Source organism: Phascolarctos cinereus, unplaced genomic scaffold (genome assembly GCF_003287225.1).
Source record: "Phascolarctos cinereus isolate Bilbo 61053 unplaced genomic scaffold, phaCin_HiC Scaffold_4;HRSCAF=312, whole genome shotgun sequence".
NCBI lineage: Eukaryota > Metazoa > Chordata > Mammalia > Diprotodontia > Phascolarctidae > Phascolarctos > Phascolarctos cinereus.
In genome coordinates, this window is record NW_027555847.1 from 563,621,611 (window position 1) to 563,637,545 (window position 15,935).

A 15,935-nucleotide genomic window follows, 5' to 3' on the forward strand; every position below is an offset into this window, starting at 1 on the left:
ATAATTGGCTTTAATGTGCAAAAATGCCCTGTTTTGGGCTTTACATTTCATCGTGACATTTGGGCTTTAATTCAAGAATGGCAGACACTACCAATGGCAGATGAAATGACATCTCAGTAGCAAATGAAAAGCATCACACAGCATAACTCATGACACAGCACCCACTTTACCATGCCAGTCATTTAATTTTAGGGAAAAATTTATGGAAACTGTAAATTTGCTATAAAGTAGTTTTTAACAGTAGTGTCATAAGAGATAAGCATACCTGAAACAGAACTGATGAACTGCTTAGGTAAAGATTAGCTAGTAATCATGAGTAAAGAATCTATGTATTTTTAAGTCAGCCAGACTTTTAGTTGACTAAACCCAACCCATTAATAACATATCCTGCTGTCATTGGTTTAGGGTCTGTAGGAACATTACTGTAATTAACAAATGATCAATAAGTTAATCATCCATACTTTTTCTTGCCTTTTGGAGAAATTCAACTGTTCTTGTTTCAAAGGAATTAAATTTTCCACTTTTAAAATAAAATGTAGTTGTCTTACTCTGTGACTCCAAAAATACTTGTTAGGAAATATTTATAGGATTCATGATACCAATTGAATTTTCTATAGTTATGCAATGTTTGGATACCACATACTTGCCTCATTTAGACTCATATGCATTGTGACTTTGGACAATTCACTAAATTGTTTATATTTAAGGGTTCCTAGATTGAGTAAAGACCAGAAATCCCAAGTAGCTCCAGCCAGGCTGATCCAATTTCAGAAAAGGCAGTGGTATAATCATAGTAGTCATAACTAGCATCTACATGGCACTTTAAGGTTTGCCCAGAAGTTTACACAGTGGCAAGAGCACTGGATTTGGAGTCAGAAGACCTGAATTAACATCCTAGCTCTATAACTTGTTACCTATATAACCTTAAGCAATAACTGAGCCTCTCAGGGACCTCAGTTTCCTTATTTGTAAAATGAAGAAGTCAGACTAGCTAAGGTCCAAGTTCCCTTCCAGCTCTAAATCCTATGGTCCTATTAAAAAAAAAAGTGTCTGTCTGTCTGTGTCAGTCCTTGCCAGCATGAATCAGAAATCTGCAGCAATGTGGGAACTTGAAAGTGTGATTCTCTGTTACAAATTCCAGTTATGCCAGCACAGCCCTAAAAGTTCTGCTATAGCTCTATATGGGCAGTGCCTTAGTCTTTGTTTCTGTTTCCAGATCTATAAAATAGAGCCATTGGAGGTGTTCAGTAGAAACCACTGATTGAGTCTTTTAAAAAAAAATTGAAATTGCAGAACTTTTCTCCCTAAAATGACAGGATTAATGACCTTCTTTGAAATGTTTATAATCAAATCAATTAATGTAGTTCTCATTTCTAATTTTGGTTTCTTTCAGATTATGCCTGGAACACAAAAACTGGTCGGACCCAGTTTTCAGGCCCTACTTACAATCCTACAGCAAAAAATATAAATATTTTAAATCGTGCACATCCAGTCCATTCAGTGCATGGAAGAACAGACTGGGTGGCCAAATATGGAGGCCATCGGTAGAAGGGTTGTTTCACAATGCGCCCCTTGTTCTAGTACAATATGTTCCATTGCTATACTCTGGGAAATATCTACAAATGTTTATTTCCACTGATTTCTGGGGGAAATATGCAACAGTGGATAGTTTAAAGGCAAAAAAAATCATCTTGTGTTTTATTCCATCCTTAGAAATGAAAAGCACATCTCTTAGCATTATTGGCTACAACATTGATTTAAGGGTAGAATTTTACAAAGTATTGGATAAACTTTGCCAAAGCATCAAGTATTTTGATCTACAAATGAACAGATAATAAATACTACAAGAAACTTTTTTCTTTTTAAAAACTCCTGAAACTTGGGCCTTTTTTAATACACTAAGCATTCTCTCCTTGTTGCAGTTTTGGAGGGATTGGCCTCAGATTTCTATATTTATCTGAAAACTCCTTCAGACCATGGTAGGCTCTTGGAGATGATTCTCATTTGGGCAAGCCTTTTCCTACTGTATGTGACTGATGGAAAGCAAAAAAGATGATAACTTGCTATTTTATGTTTTCTATTTTGTAAATACTAGACAGTGGTCATTTTAACCTTCCACAAATATTTTTTTCTAAGGAGGGTATAACTAATACAGAGTATATCAAAATTATGCTATGAGGATACAACAGAGGAAGATTCTATATATTTTGTGTCTGGTCTTATCCAACTACAAATGATATGTTCTGGTGACTATAAATTTCAGTGGCCAGAGGACTTCCAAATTAAGGATATGACACCATTAAGAATGTCCCTGCAGTTATGTTAGTTTTCTGTTCACCACCCTTTCAGAATGTTATCACTGTGTTCCACTGAAAATAACTATGAAATATGTGATCTTATTCCTGAAAGTAAATTGTTGATGTTGTAGATCACTGGCTATGCCCTTTTCATTTGACCTAAAAAGCAAAATGCATTCATTTGCTGAGGCAACAATGGCACTAAAGACATATTTTGTAATTTTATTTCAAAATCTGTATTTAAGATAGACATCTTAAAGTTTGTATTACTCCATTTAAACCTGCCGCTTTATTAACTGGAAAGACTGTTTATTCTTTTAAGATACAACAATGTTATCAATTGATATTTTTATATATTTTAATACTTTGTAAAAAAAATTGTAGCTGTTATTGCCATCATCTTGTGGTTCTGTAACTTGTGAGCTGTATCCAATGGCATATTAGCAAAAATTCAAACATTTTTGCTACAATAGCTGCGCCTTACATTGTTGAAAAATACTGTATAATTCTGGGGAAAGATCTAAAGAATAAATTGTCTGATTAGTAATGTGCCACAACTTTAAATCAACCATATTGCTCTGTGTTTGTTTGTACTATTTGGTCAGTCCTTCAATCTAATAAATCATTGGCAATCTCTTAACTTTGAATGGTATCTATTGAAACAATTACAATTAAATAATAGAATCACAGATTGTTAGAGATGGAAGGGTTCTCAGAGATGATCCAGGTGCCATCTTCTGATTTTATAGATATGGAAACTAGCGCTCAGTTGAAGGGAAGTGAGTTGCCCAATGTCACACAGCTAATTAGTCAAAGAGTTGAACTAGGATACTGGCCTCCTGACTCCCAGTCCAATGTGCTTTCCACTAGAATAGGCAGTTTTTCATATTTAAAGTAAAAATGTAACCATTACTCTTCAAGGTCTATCTTTAAAGAGAAGATAACCTTAGAGCAAGTCTTGCCAATTTAGCTATTTGCCACATACCTATAAATAATATATGTCAGGTTAATAGGAAAGAATATTGATTGTATTTATCCTGTGGGTGACCTGAGTGGTCATTTACAGTTTGGTAAATATTTGCTATTTATTCATAAGGTTATCTATGTCTATGATAGTATTTCATCATTTAAAAGTTATACTAAGAAATGTGGGATGGAATTTTTATATTGACTTCATTGACGGGATTTTCAGTGGTTTTTATAAATTATTAGAGCTCAAGCAAATGCTAAGTGTCATAGGCTTATAAGCAGAAACAAGTACAGATCTCACATAGTACTTTACAGGAGACAAGAATATAGTTAAAACTATGTCAAAATTATCTTGTTTCCTTCTACTTGCCTCCATCTTGATTTTTCTACTCTTGACAACAAGCATTTTATTCCTTGAAGTTTAATGTGAGCACTACCTGTATTGCCCTATCTCCAGGCAACTGTCAAGCTTTAATTGTTCCAAGGGAAGACTCAAGGAACCTCCCTTTTCCCATCACTGTGGGATCCATTCTGGATACTAAGCAGAGTCCTGAAACCTCAATTTAAGAAAAACAATGAGCTTTTTATATTTATTTTTTGTTACTTACACATCCATGACATTTGGCATTTACCCAAGAGCTAGTAATGATAAAAGATCTCCTTAATTAAGACAATGCCAACAAGCATAAAATTCCTACCCTAACTTTCTAGTTATTAAATAGTTATAGCTTTTTTAGGGCCTCCTTGTTAGAAGAAAACATGGTTCTGGGGCTTCTATTCTGGAAATGGCTCAGAGCAAGGGGCCTTTTTGGTACCCATGGAGAGGCAGAGTGGCCTAGTTGATAGAGCGGGCCATGGAGCCAGAAAGACCTGGGAAAGTCAGTTAACCTTTTTGCCTTAAGCAACTCTCTACATATAAGTTGCAGAGAGGATGCTGACCTGCATTGGTAAAGGGAAGTCCCATTTCACTGAAATCACCCTTCCAGTCTCCTATCTATACCTATGGAAACTCTCAGGTGATGATCAGTTACCTGGGGTAATCAACAACCTCCCTGCTCATCTAGGTTTCAAACCCAGCTCAGCTGCAGGCTAAAACAGATCTCTAGGCCAAACCTTACTCAAATTCCTACCCTATGAAAATCCTGGGGGAAAGAAGTCAGAGGGAAAAGTTTGGGCCTTTGAGCATTCAGGGTTTTAAGTGGATACTACTGACCTACTGACACAAGTTCAGCCAACAAATGCTGACTGGCTTGTTTCATAGGAGGCTCGAGAGGAGGGTAAGGAACTGTTACAAACACCTCACAGTGACATAGAACTTAGTACTATTCCCCAAGCACAAGGAGTATTTACAATGACTGTCATGTTAGCAAGTAAATAAGAGACCTAGAAGAGAACTGGGGAAGGAAGGAAGGAAGGAAGGAAGGAAGGAAGGAAGGAAGGAAGGAAGGAAGGAAGGAAGGAAGGAAGGAAGGAAGGAAGGAAGGGAGGGAGGGAGGGAGGGAGGGAGGGAGGGGGAGGAGGGAGGGGGGAGGAGGGAGGGAGGGAGGGGAGGAGGAAGGAAGGAAGGAAGGAAGGAAGGAAGGAAGGAAGGAAGGAAGGAAGGAAGGAAGGAAGGAAGGAAGGAAGGAAAGGAGGGAGGGAGACTGAGTGACTTAGGGTCACAATGCTGATGGCTTCCTGAAGAGGAAAAGATCCAGAAAGAAAGGTGTAGCTGTCCTTTGTACGTTCCTCTGGTGCACTGACCCATTGAGAAGGCAGCTGGAGGGCAAGTGTGGTGTGTCGCTGGTTCTCTGAAGCCCTTCACAATCTAACATGTCTGTGCTTGGGACCTTCTGCAGAGCTAGTGGGCATTGGTAGAATTATTCACCAGATGGGAGAGTTTATGACAACATGGTCATTCAGATATAGTCCAAACTATATTCAATAAAGGCAAATGATCTGAGTCTCTACCCTGTCCCTCTAAGGGGCGTATCTGAAGATGCTATCAAAGTATAGGGCTAGTGCTGAGAGAGAAAACTTCTTTGCATTTATAATCCCAGGCTTTGAAGAACCAAATTATAAGTGATTATGCTATCGCACATAGGGAAGCATTTCTCAAACAGGTCCCAGCAAATCAGGTATCATTTGAAATCCAAATTTACCCTTATTTAGGTAGCAATTAGTGCTTGTTCCCTGGGAAAATATACATAAAAGTAAAATCCATCCCATTAGGCATATATGATTTCCCAGTGGCTTATACTGGAAAATGTTTACCCAAAGTATTACATATGCTTATTTGTCTTATTAAATGATAACAGATACTTGTAGAGCACAGGTGAAAAATACCAAAAGACTAAGCACTAATCTCTATTCAGTTCCCCCACTTTTCCCAGAAACACACATTTCTGTAAAAACCAAGAAACGTCAGAAGAAAAAAACGTTGGCTAATTTTCTCTAGGCCTTGGGATTTTGCAAGCTCGTAAGGCATAGTGTTCAGAGAAAGATGAAGCTCTGACTCACTGGGGGTACAGAGCAAGGCACAGAACTATAATGGGTAATGTTTATAAATAAGGACTTTTTTTTGCTGCTCATATGAGAAATCATGTAGTTTGTCTGACACCATCGAAGTGTGGAAAGAGGGAGAGAGAGGGACAGAGAGGGGGAGAGAAGGAGGGAGGGAGAGAGGGACAGAGAGGGGGACAGAGGAGAAGAGAGGGAGGGAGAGAGGGAGAGGAGGATGGGAGGGAGAGGAGGAGGGAGAGAAGAGGACAGGGGGAAAGAGGGGAGGAGAGAGAGAGGGGGAGAGAGGGAGGCAGAGAGGGGGAGAGAGGGAGGGAGAGAGGGAAAGAGAGAGAGGGAGGTTTTTCAAATCTTGAGAAATCAAGTATATATTTCAAAATTTTTCCTAGCTTTGGAATATTAAATAGAAATAGAGGTGGTCATTGCCCACTGAGGGTGTGTCTGACAGCTTCTGCCTTTTTGTCAGTTCCCCAAGCTTTCTGGTCATTGGACAGACTTCAAATCCTGCAATCAACTACCAGCCACACTATTTCCCAGGGTTGGCTTCTGAAGATAAATAATACCCAGAATCCCTACCATAACATGGCTTGTTAGATATAGCACAGAAATGGTGCTAATGTGGGTGTTTTCAGTCCCATACAAACAGTCTGATTAGGTTGTTTCCCACGCTGCAGTCACTTACAACACAGACCTGACACAGATGCCCAAGCCCATGTTATTTCAAGGCTTCAAATAACTGAGACCCCATTTGCAATACAGTTTTCCTAGTCTTTCAGCACACATTCAAATGAGAACTTTCTCTCCCCTCTAAACTTTGAGAAAGCTCCCCTGCTTGCATCTTAGCTCACAAGGTAGCTCAGAACACACCATTTACAGTACACCTGCAAATAAACTGTAAGGAACAAAACTATTGGGCAGATGATCACTGAAGAAACCACTCAACTGCAGACGTGAGGTACCAGAATAACACGATTTCATAAAACATTTTAATTGATGCTCTGAGACAAGTGTATATAATTGGGGATAACCAAACGTGATGGAAATACAACTTCATTATCTTCCTTTCACAATACGGCTCTCTGTGATACAGCAGACAACCCCTGCAACCAGTACAAAATATTTCAGGTGTCACAAGATGCTGACACCCAATCTCTGACACCTCTGGAGACAACTTGGAGACTGAACCAAACTGTTATAATGGCAGCCCACTATGAGACGGGATTGCTGCCTACAAAGAGATTCAATAATTGATGGGTCACAAAGTTCATTACTTCTTTGGCTTAAAAAAAAAAAAAAGATTCTCCAAAAATATCAAGATATGTACAAATGCTCAGGTCCTCTGCTAATTTCCCAGGAGTTTTCAAAATTCCTAATCAATCTTGACTCAGATTTATAGTTACGCTTGCCTTGGCTTATCCAACATCTTTAGCCCGAGTCTTCCAACCATTAGGAGACTATTAAAAAGAAAAACAAAACAACAACAACAAAAAAAGTTAAACAGACATGCCTCATCTATTTGCATGGAACTTGATAACTTCTTCCTAATTTCAGTAGCTAGCTGCATTTGTAACCCACCCTTAGAACAACATTTTGTAATAGTAGACAGTGTTAGTGTTTTACACTTGGAGTCTAAATAGCAAAATGTGACCTGAAACCCCTACCTCTACCTCCCCTCAGAAATATAGACTCATGTCAGGCCTTCTTATAACTGTCAAGATGAAAATTTCTGCACAATAAAAATGCCTTCTTGCCCACTAATTTCAAGCAAAGCTTAACATGCAACATTTCAGTATAGAGGTTTAACAGAATTTCACCTTCAGAGAAATTTTTAATCATGTATCCATTTTAAGGAAAAACATTCTATGAATATGAGACTGTAGTCTTACTGCCAGTAAGCTTAGGTGACAAAAAGAATACAAACAAGGTAAAATAACTCACAGTTTTAAAGTTCAAAATAGATTCAGGCTAGGGAAAAAAATCAAATTTCTAAAACTTTAGGGATTGTTAAAACTAGAGTAGAAAGAAACTGCAAAGGTGGGATGAGGAAGTACTATATTTCCATTTCCCATTTTTAACAATTTTGTGACTTGTTCTGAGTAGCACATTAGCCTCCTAATACTTTGTGCACTGTTAATATTTCAGCAGGCAGTTATTTTACTCTTGATATGCGATTTTTAAAAAGTCTGCTAGTTTTAAGGTTAATTTTTAATTACAAACTAAGGGGTGTGATAAAATTCCTTCAAAATAAAAGGCAAAACGGTTATATAATGGAAGTCAATGGAAAAAATGGAATTCATTTAACCAAAATTTGCTTTAGAGAAAACTTTCCAGTAAACAAGGGACACTTGTATAGAAAAGGAGTATAGGTATATTAGTTAAGGTCCCTTGATGTTTATACTAATTGTTACTGTTCTGGCCAGAAACTCTGAGGGTCTTCCCCTCCCAGACAAACTCTCTTATGAAGACAAACTAGGCCATCTTTTGCCTCAATTCTTACCTAGCCTTTAACTGCTGAATGGGCATTGCCTCAGACAAACTGAGAACTTTTAAAGACCTTATCTTAAAAAGGCCAAGGTCCCCTACACATCCTGGGCCATCAACAGTACTCCTGACCTATGTCTTGGACTGTGATACTCTGGAGGAGAGAATGAGGCTGATGACTCTGCACAGCTCCACCTCACTTAAATCCAATTCACTTGCAAGTCACAACATCATTCTTCTGGTGTCACTGATCCTCTTTGAGAATGAAGGAAGAGCAACAACTTTCTACCTAGGTTTGCTTTGGAGACATCTGCTAGTGCAAAGACCCCCATTTATTCAAGAGGGCACCTGGCTGACCCAGGTGTAAATAAAGCCAGTTTTTGATGGGGTCTTCAATAAAGACTGAAGTCAACTTGTTAGCGTCTTTGAAGATGCTGGCTGATCACATGCACATTAGGATCTGAAGAGGCCCAACAAATAACTGCCCTTGGCAATGAAGAGGAGGGGGAAGGGAATGGTCACGGACCCTGATGCAAGCAAGCCATTTCAACTAAGCTTGTTTGGTCACCTGGGGTGCCCCCTTAGGTATGGTGTAATTCTCATCTTCTGCTTCAGGCTTTTCCTTCCATTACAGAAGGTAGGTTTATAATCGCATCATTTAATTACCACCTAGAACTGCACCTGCTTTGTCATTAGGTGCAGCTGTACAAATTTAACATAAATAGTTCACTACATCTTTCTTTGCTACACTGAAATAAATGAATCCATAAACTTAAAAATTATCTTAGGCAACAAATAAATAGCCCTCACAGATACTTAAAACTACTTAAACTAAATGAAAAAGAAGCATTTTTTTGACGATACCTGGCACCGGCAATTAAGCCTGCTGGCATGAATTTTCCAGAGTTGTAGAATCTCATTCCCATGATGCCACTCAGAGTTCCTGCTGCAGCTGATGGAAAATGTGAGAATGGTCAAAAAGAAATTTACTCAGTATGTTTGAGTGGCAGCTAGGTGGCGCAGTGGATACAGTGCCAGGCCTGGAGTCAGGAAGACTCATCTTCCTGAATTCAAATCCAGCCTCAGACACTTACTAGCTGTGTGACCCTGAGCAAGTCACTTAACCCTGTTTGCCTCAGTTTCCACATCTGTAAAATGAGCTGGAGATGGAAATGGCAAACCACTCCAATATCTTCGCCAGGAAAATCCCAAATGGGGTCACAATAAGTTGAACATGACCGAACAACAACATATGTTAGGGAGTGAATGAAACAACGAGGTTGAAATTCTACTTATCCTTCAAGACTCACTCGGCCTTCTCCGATCAAGGCAGCAATGAGTGCCCTCTCCCACCACTGAATTCCCAGAGAACTTATCCATACCAGCACTTAGTGACACACTTACTACCTGTTTATTTGGTTTTGCTTCCCCCATTGTCAATGCTGACCCTAATAGGACCAAGCATAACTTCCACTGTGATCAGTGATTTTATACACTAATTTCAGTAAGAAAACCCAGAGCATGACTATGCAAACATATGTAACAGCAAATTATGCTCTGTATTTAACTTTTTTCTGAACATGAATGGGGTAAAAACAATTGGAATTTTTTTTTTCATTCTGGATCTGTGACTTCAACATTGGAGGAAATGACCAATAGGGAAACTCTTTACACTGGCGCAGATCAGCACCTCATCCCAGAACTGCCAAGGTACATAGAGGTTTAAGTGACTTGCCCAGGGTCATGCAGCTAGTAGGATGTGTCAGAGAAGGACATGAACCCAGGTCTTCCTGACTCTAAGGCCAGTTCTCTGCCCACTACAACATGCTGCTTCTCAAACAACAGAAAAAGTGCCTATAAATATAATCAACTCACTCTATCCCACTCCATCAACACCCGCAAGCTAATACTGCATATTTCTTAGTTAGCAGATCATAAAGAATACTTACCTAGAGAAACCCAAATATTCTTGGGATCCTGAGATAATTGATAAGCTCCCAGGCCTGCCAGACCACCAAAGAGAAGACCAGCAGCCAGGGACGGGACACTTCCTACAACAAATCAGATCCATGTTAGCTGTTTCACACTGTGGGTCACAGGCAGCCTGCCCTTGCCAAAATTACATTTATTACAATGAGAAATATCAAAAAAGAACTCTGGTCCAACCAGTTACTGAGGAAGAAAGGGGGGGAGTAAAGGGGAAGAAGTGAAGAGACTAGAACTGGGAAGGAAGGGAGGGAGGAAAAGAAAGAAAAAAGGAAAGAAGAATGGAAGAAAGAAAGCCTATATAGAATAGCACCCAAGAAAATAATCACTGAGAATCTCCAATGAACACTCTTAAAGTCTAAATGGCACTATTTATATAAGGAAGCAGGAAAACAACTGGGAGCTGGTATAGTGGATGGATACTTGGTTCAAATCCCACCTCACACTCGAGGTCACATAACTAGTAAGTGTAAGTCACACAACCAATGACCTTTCAGGTACCTTTTAAGTTCTAAATTTATAAGCCTATGATAAACAAGTCTGAAGGATAAACAAGCATTAAAATTTGGGGATGGAGAGAAGTGTGTGCTGCACAGTACACTTTACTGAAGTGTTCACGTACTGACAGAGTACTCTTCCTTGGGGACTCACAACAAAGTTCTTTCTGGCATTACGAGTCTGGGATGATAACTACTTGGCACTGAATGACAATCATGTGCCTTGATCCTGTGTCTTGGCCATTTGTATAAAATGAAGATGACACTGAATGTTATAAAATCAGAAGCAAGCTATTTTACTAGCACACTGGATAAAAACAAAACAAAACAAAACAAAACAAAATAGTGAGCTGTCCTAACTGCTACAGTGGAAAGAAAATTAGATTTGGAGTCAGGAAGCCGGAGTTTAAATTCTGGCTTTGCTACCTACTACCTGTGTGAACTCCGGTGAGTCAAAATCATCTCTCTGGGCTCGGTTCTTCATCTGTACAATGAAGGGTCTGGCCTAAATGACATCTAGCTGCCTTGTAGCTCTGATCCTGGGCCACAGGCCTACAATAAGCCCCATCTCTCTCAAACCATCCCTGTAGTTTAAGTGAAACTATAACCAAAACAAAACCATTCCTTTATATAAATTCATCACGCATTGGTCCTTCAAAATGGCCAGTCACTAATGACAATAAACTATGAAAAATTTAGCTACTCTAATCAATACAATGACCCGAGACAATTCCAAAGGAGCCATAATAAAAAATATTACTTGTGTCCAGAAAGAGAACTGATGAACTGAGTACAGACTGAAGCATACTGTTTTCCATTTTCTTTATTTTTCTTTATTTCTTTTTTGCAACATGGATAATCTGGAAATTGTTTTACCTGACTTCACATGTATAATTGATATCTTACTGCTTGCCTTTTCAAGGGGTGGGGAAGGGGCTAAACAGAAGGAGAGAATTTAGAACTCAAAATGTAAAAATTAATTAATGTGAAAAATAAAGTGGCCAGTCACCACAGCTAGAAAAACAAGATTCATAAGAATCAGAGCATACCTGCTTTTGCATAGCCAATTATTCCACCAGAAGCAACCAATGCTGCATAGCCAAAGCCAATCCAGTCTAGAGACATCCTGAAAATAGAAAAATAGGAATTCACTGACAATAATTAATAACTCTTCCTTAAAAAAAGTTGCTAACTAAAAAAAGTGCCAAGAAGCACCTATTTATTACGTCCCAGAAGCTCTGCTAGGCACTGGTGATACAAAAACAAAAATGAAATGGTCCTGCCCTTCAACTGAGAAGGCAGCTTCATCATAAACGTCCTTCGATGTTCAGAAAAGTACTATGACTGTAACTTCGGGATCTGGGTACTAGTATCAGTTCTGCCAATAGACTCCTCTAGGTGCCTCAAGGCAAGTCCCAACATCCTGGGAACTCATGACATTTGTAAAATGAAGGAGTTGGATGAGATAATCTCTAAGATACTAAAAGGAACCTAGGGCCTTCTATTTAATACCTGGTCTAGGACACAGAGCACTGGCAGCAGGACCAGCTTCCTTCCCAGCACAGTTCTGGATGGATTTTCAGAGATAGCCTACCACTATGGGTGTCGGACAGGTATGCTAATGTTTCTCCCATACAGAGTTGTTGCCTACTGAAAACTGGAGGGGCAACTAGGTGGTGGCTGTGGATGGAACACCAGCACTGGAGTCAGGAGAACCTCAGACAATTGACACTTAACCCCACTGCCTAGCCAAAAAAACAAAACAAAACAAAAAACGAAAACTGGGCTAAATATAAGCATAGGCTCTGCACCAGTAGGCGACTTTCCCTTCTAACTTAAACCAAAACCGAAAATCTGAAAGGAAAGCCTCCAGCCTCCTTTGCCCTTGACCTTAAAAAATCCTAAACCTGTCTTGTCCATTACTCCTGGGTTTGTACTTCTAGGGTCTCTTCTTTTTTTTTTTTAAATAATGAAGATAAGATACATTTATTTAAGTTTTTAAGACACAGTAGAACTTTCAAGGGCAGGGATCCTGCCTTATTTATCTTTGCATCTCTCAGCACCTAGCACCAGGCATTGAACACACAAACCAATACTGCTAGTTTCCTTGACTGCATGTGTAGGGAACTCCCTCCACCAAAAGACTACAAGCTCTATATGTCTTTTTGTTTTTTGGTTTGTTTGGTTAGGCAATGGAGTTAAGTGACTTGCCCAGGGCCACACAGCTATTTAGTGTTATGTGTCTGAGGCCGAATTTGAACTCGGGTTCTCCTGGGGACCATCCAAGGGCAGTGCTCTATCCACTGCGCCACCTAGCTGCCCCAAGCTCTATATATCTTAACAGATGATTTACTAGGCTTCTAAGGTTAAAAAAAAAAAAGGAAAAGAAAAGAAGAAAAAAAAAAAGGAATCCCTTGGAGGCCAAGCCTCTCGGCTGGTCCAGTCCCCAGGCTCAAAGCACTTCCAATTTATTATGCCTGAGCTAATGTTCTGCCCCTAGCATTTAGCCTAAGAAAGCTGTCACTATCCTAACACGATGAAGCTTCCAAACTCAACTTCGAAGGAATCCTACCTACCTATGGCAGGCGCTTCTGCTTAAGATATAACTGCTAAATATAAGGTCACTTTAATTAGAGGTTAGCCACATGGCTCCTTTTTTTTTTCCTCTAAATTACACTCTGGGGTAGGAGGAATGAAACATTAAAGGGAAAATCAACTTCTCTTCCAGCTCTGCAAAATAAACGGCCTCTGCACAGGCTCCTATGGCGGCTTCCCGCAATTTGTTTTTGTGTTTTAGCTAATAATTCACCTGCAGCAGTTCCGCTCCTACTTTTACTTGTTCTGTATTTAGCTAATGAGGCCAGAATCCATCTTGCAAGCCTGTTTCCCCTCTTTTACTTATTCACCGCTGCAGAAACCGTCAAACAGTGAAATGCATACACACAGACACACAACAAACAAACAAACAAAAAAAAACCCATGCCTGGAAAACATAATCTGGAAATAGCATTAATGGGAGCATTACGCAATCCGTCTGCAACTCTTTCATTTCTGACGCCAGAAACTATAAATTAGTCACGTCTCTGCGATAGCTATTTAAGCACTAGAGTCAACACGTTTTACTTACGGGGGTTCAAGCAAGATTTACAACATGCTTTAAGAAATGTAAAAAAAGAAAAACAAACAAACAAAACAAACAAAAAAAAGACAAACCAACAAAACCCCGTGCCACTTACAACTCCGTAAAATGGACTTAAATCCCTTTACACGGAACGTTGCAGGGAAGCCGACATCTAACTCCGTTAACTAACCTGAGCAGGGTGCTGGGGTGGGAGGCACCGGCGGAGCTCAAGCTTCTACAGATAGAACGTTCGGACGCTCACTGTTTTACGACAATAGAACACTTCCGGGGAAGAACGAGTGGGCGTTACTTAAAGAGCCTTCCTTTAAAAAAAAAAAGTGGCCAATCACCGCCGCGGAGGCCGACCTTTCAGCGGGCTCTGGCTGTCAGGTCCCAAAACCCGGCCTTAAGCAGAGGTCAAGGAGGTGTCCAGCCATGCTGAAGATCCGGAGACAACAAAAAGAGGAAGAAAAAGAGTGTGCAATAAAGCTTGGAAGGGAAAGGGGGAAAATTGGGTAGCCACGTCCTGAAAAATGTTTGCGTCCTGCCCTCTCCCCACCCAGCTATTTATTAAATTTCGCTTTGTGTTGTCTAGCTAATGAGGGCTAATTGTTTTGCACGGCTATATATACTTATAACGGGTTTTGTTGTTCGTGCTTTCAAAGTGGGTGAGGGAGAGAATTAGGAATTGAAAATGAATTTTAAACAATTAAGGAGGCTTGAGTGAGATAAATGATGGAGGGCAAGTTTGGTCGTTTTCAGTCGTGTCCGACTCTTCCTGACTCCATTTGGAGTTTTCTTAGCAAAGATACTGGAGTGGTTTGCTGTTTCGTTCTGTGTGTGTGGAAGCGTGCTTACGTGTAAACTAAAGAAAGATTTCCCTGTTCTAAAAAGTTATCCTGGTCACCCAGCTACCCACTCTGGAAAGAGTTATGAGGATTAATGAGTTGGTTATTATATAATAGCATTGAATTCTTCAGATGATTAATGGAGCACTTTGTAGTTAGTACCTATTACGGTGTCAAACTCCCCTCCTTTTAGGCCCAGGGAGGAAAAGTAGATAGTAGAAAGTAAGATAAGAGACCATTCAAATATAGATCCTCTGATTTCAAAATGTAGTAAATTTTGAATACTCAAGTCTGTTGTATGATAAATGTGACTTAAATCTAACATGCTTGTAGGACCTTGGATTTGGACTAGTCACTAACATTTTCTGAGCTTCAGATTCCATCTTTGTAAAATGGGTATAATAATACCTACACTACCTGCTTCTTACGTTGCAGAAAGGATAAAATAACAGGCAAAAGGATTTGCAAACTATAGAGCACTATATAAATGGTAGCTATGGCTACTCTATTCTTAAAAGTTACAAAAGAACTTTAAAAACCATTATCATGTCTCTCCCCACATACATCAAATAAAAGCTTTTCTACTTCTTTCAGCCGATCCAAAAGAAAATTACCCAAGCGCTTGCTTTTCTTTATCGTTTGGCTCCATTAACACCTGTTGACTATCTAATTTGCTGGCCCTTCAGCTGTGCATTATTTAGCTGAACCACTAAAAATGTCTGTTGGGTGTGACCAAGATCATAGAATAGGCTGCTGGTCTGGAGACTGCTGATCTTGTCACTATCTCAACACTTGTCTTCTTCACAGTTAGAGCTCAAGGGTGATACCAGAAAGGCTTCAAGGGAAGCTGTTGGCTTTTTTTTTTTGCGTGCTAAAAGAAGATATTACTAGTTACTAAAAAGAGGCAGAATTTCACTTAGCTAAGTATAATATTTTCCAATGTAAGAACTCTTTTCAATCATAAAATGTGAGATTTGGCCTGGACATGAGACATTATTCCATTCAACCTCATTTTGAAGAAGTGTAACCTGAGACACAAAGAGGTTAATTAACTGTCTTGTCTAAGGAATAACATATTTTAACATTTGGGCATCAGGATTATAGGATTTAGAGCTCATCGGAACCTTAGAAATCACCTAGTCTAGCCCCTACATTTGACAAATAAGAAAATTCTGGTCCATATAAATTAAATGCCTTGCCCAAGGTCATATGTGTAGTATAATAACAGGACTGAGAT

At 39.4% G+C, this 15,935-nt stretch overlaps 2 protein-coding genes across 9 annotated transcripts in view; one reads left to right on the forward strand and one right to left on the reverse strand.

Moving 5' to 3' along the window:
• The window catches only part of MAK (male germ cell associated kinase), a 78,575-nt gene extending 75,638 nt beyond the window's left edge, over positions 1-2,937 (forward strand). For all 7 annotated transcript variants that reach the window (XM_078153611.1, XM_021009879.2, XM_021009883.2 and 4 more), the window contains one exon: positions 1,394-2,937. In XM_078153611.1, coding sequence (XP_078009737.1) covers positions 1,394-1,548 — 155 coding nt within the window. In that variant the 3' untranslated portion in view covers positions 1,549-2,937. The remainder of the gene's footprint in view (positions 1-1,393) is intronic.
• Positions 2,938-6,737: 3,800 nt separating this feature from the next.
• Positions 6,738-14,149, reverse strand: LOC110224082 (transmembrane protein 14C). 2 transcript variants are annotated; one of them, XM_021009889.2, is made up of 5 exons: positions 14,041-14,149; positions 11,779-11,855; positions 10,196-10,297; positions 9,111-9,198; positions 6,738-7,219 (listed from the first exon to the last, which is right to left on the reverse strand). In XM_021009889.2, the coding sequence occupies exons 2-5, from the start codon at positions 11,852-11,854 to the stop codon at positions 7,162-7,164; spliced, it is 324 nt and encodes a 107-aa protein (XP_020865548.1). In that variant the 5' UTR covers position 11,855; positions 14,041-14,149; the 3' UTR covers positions 6,738-7,161. The 2 variants fall into 2 exon arrangements, with proteins under 2 accessions (XP_020865548.1, XP_020865549.1); XM_021009890.2 differs by having other exon boundaries at positions 13,966-14,055.
• Positions 14,150-15,935: the final 1,786 nt, after the last annotated feature.

Coding starts and splice junctions, on each gene's coding strand:
- LOC110224082 (XM_021009889.2), bottom strand. CDS start 11,854: ATGTCTCTAGACTGGATTGGCTTTGGCTATGCAGCATTGGTTGCTTCT. Junction 10,298..11,778: donor AATTGGCTATGCAAAAGCAG/GTATGCTCTGAT, acceptor GATTTGTTGTAG/GAAGTGTCCCGTCCCTGGCT. Junction 9,199..10,195: donor GAATATTTGGGTTTCTCTAG/GTAAGTATTCTT, acceptor ATTTTCCATCAG/CTGCAGCAGGAACTCTGAGT.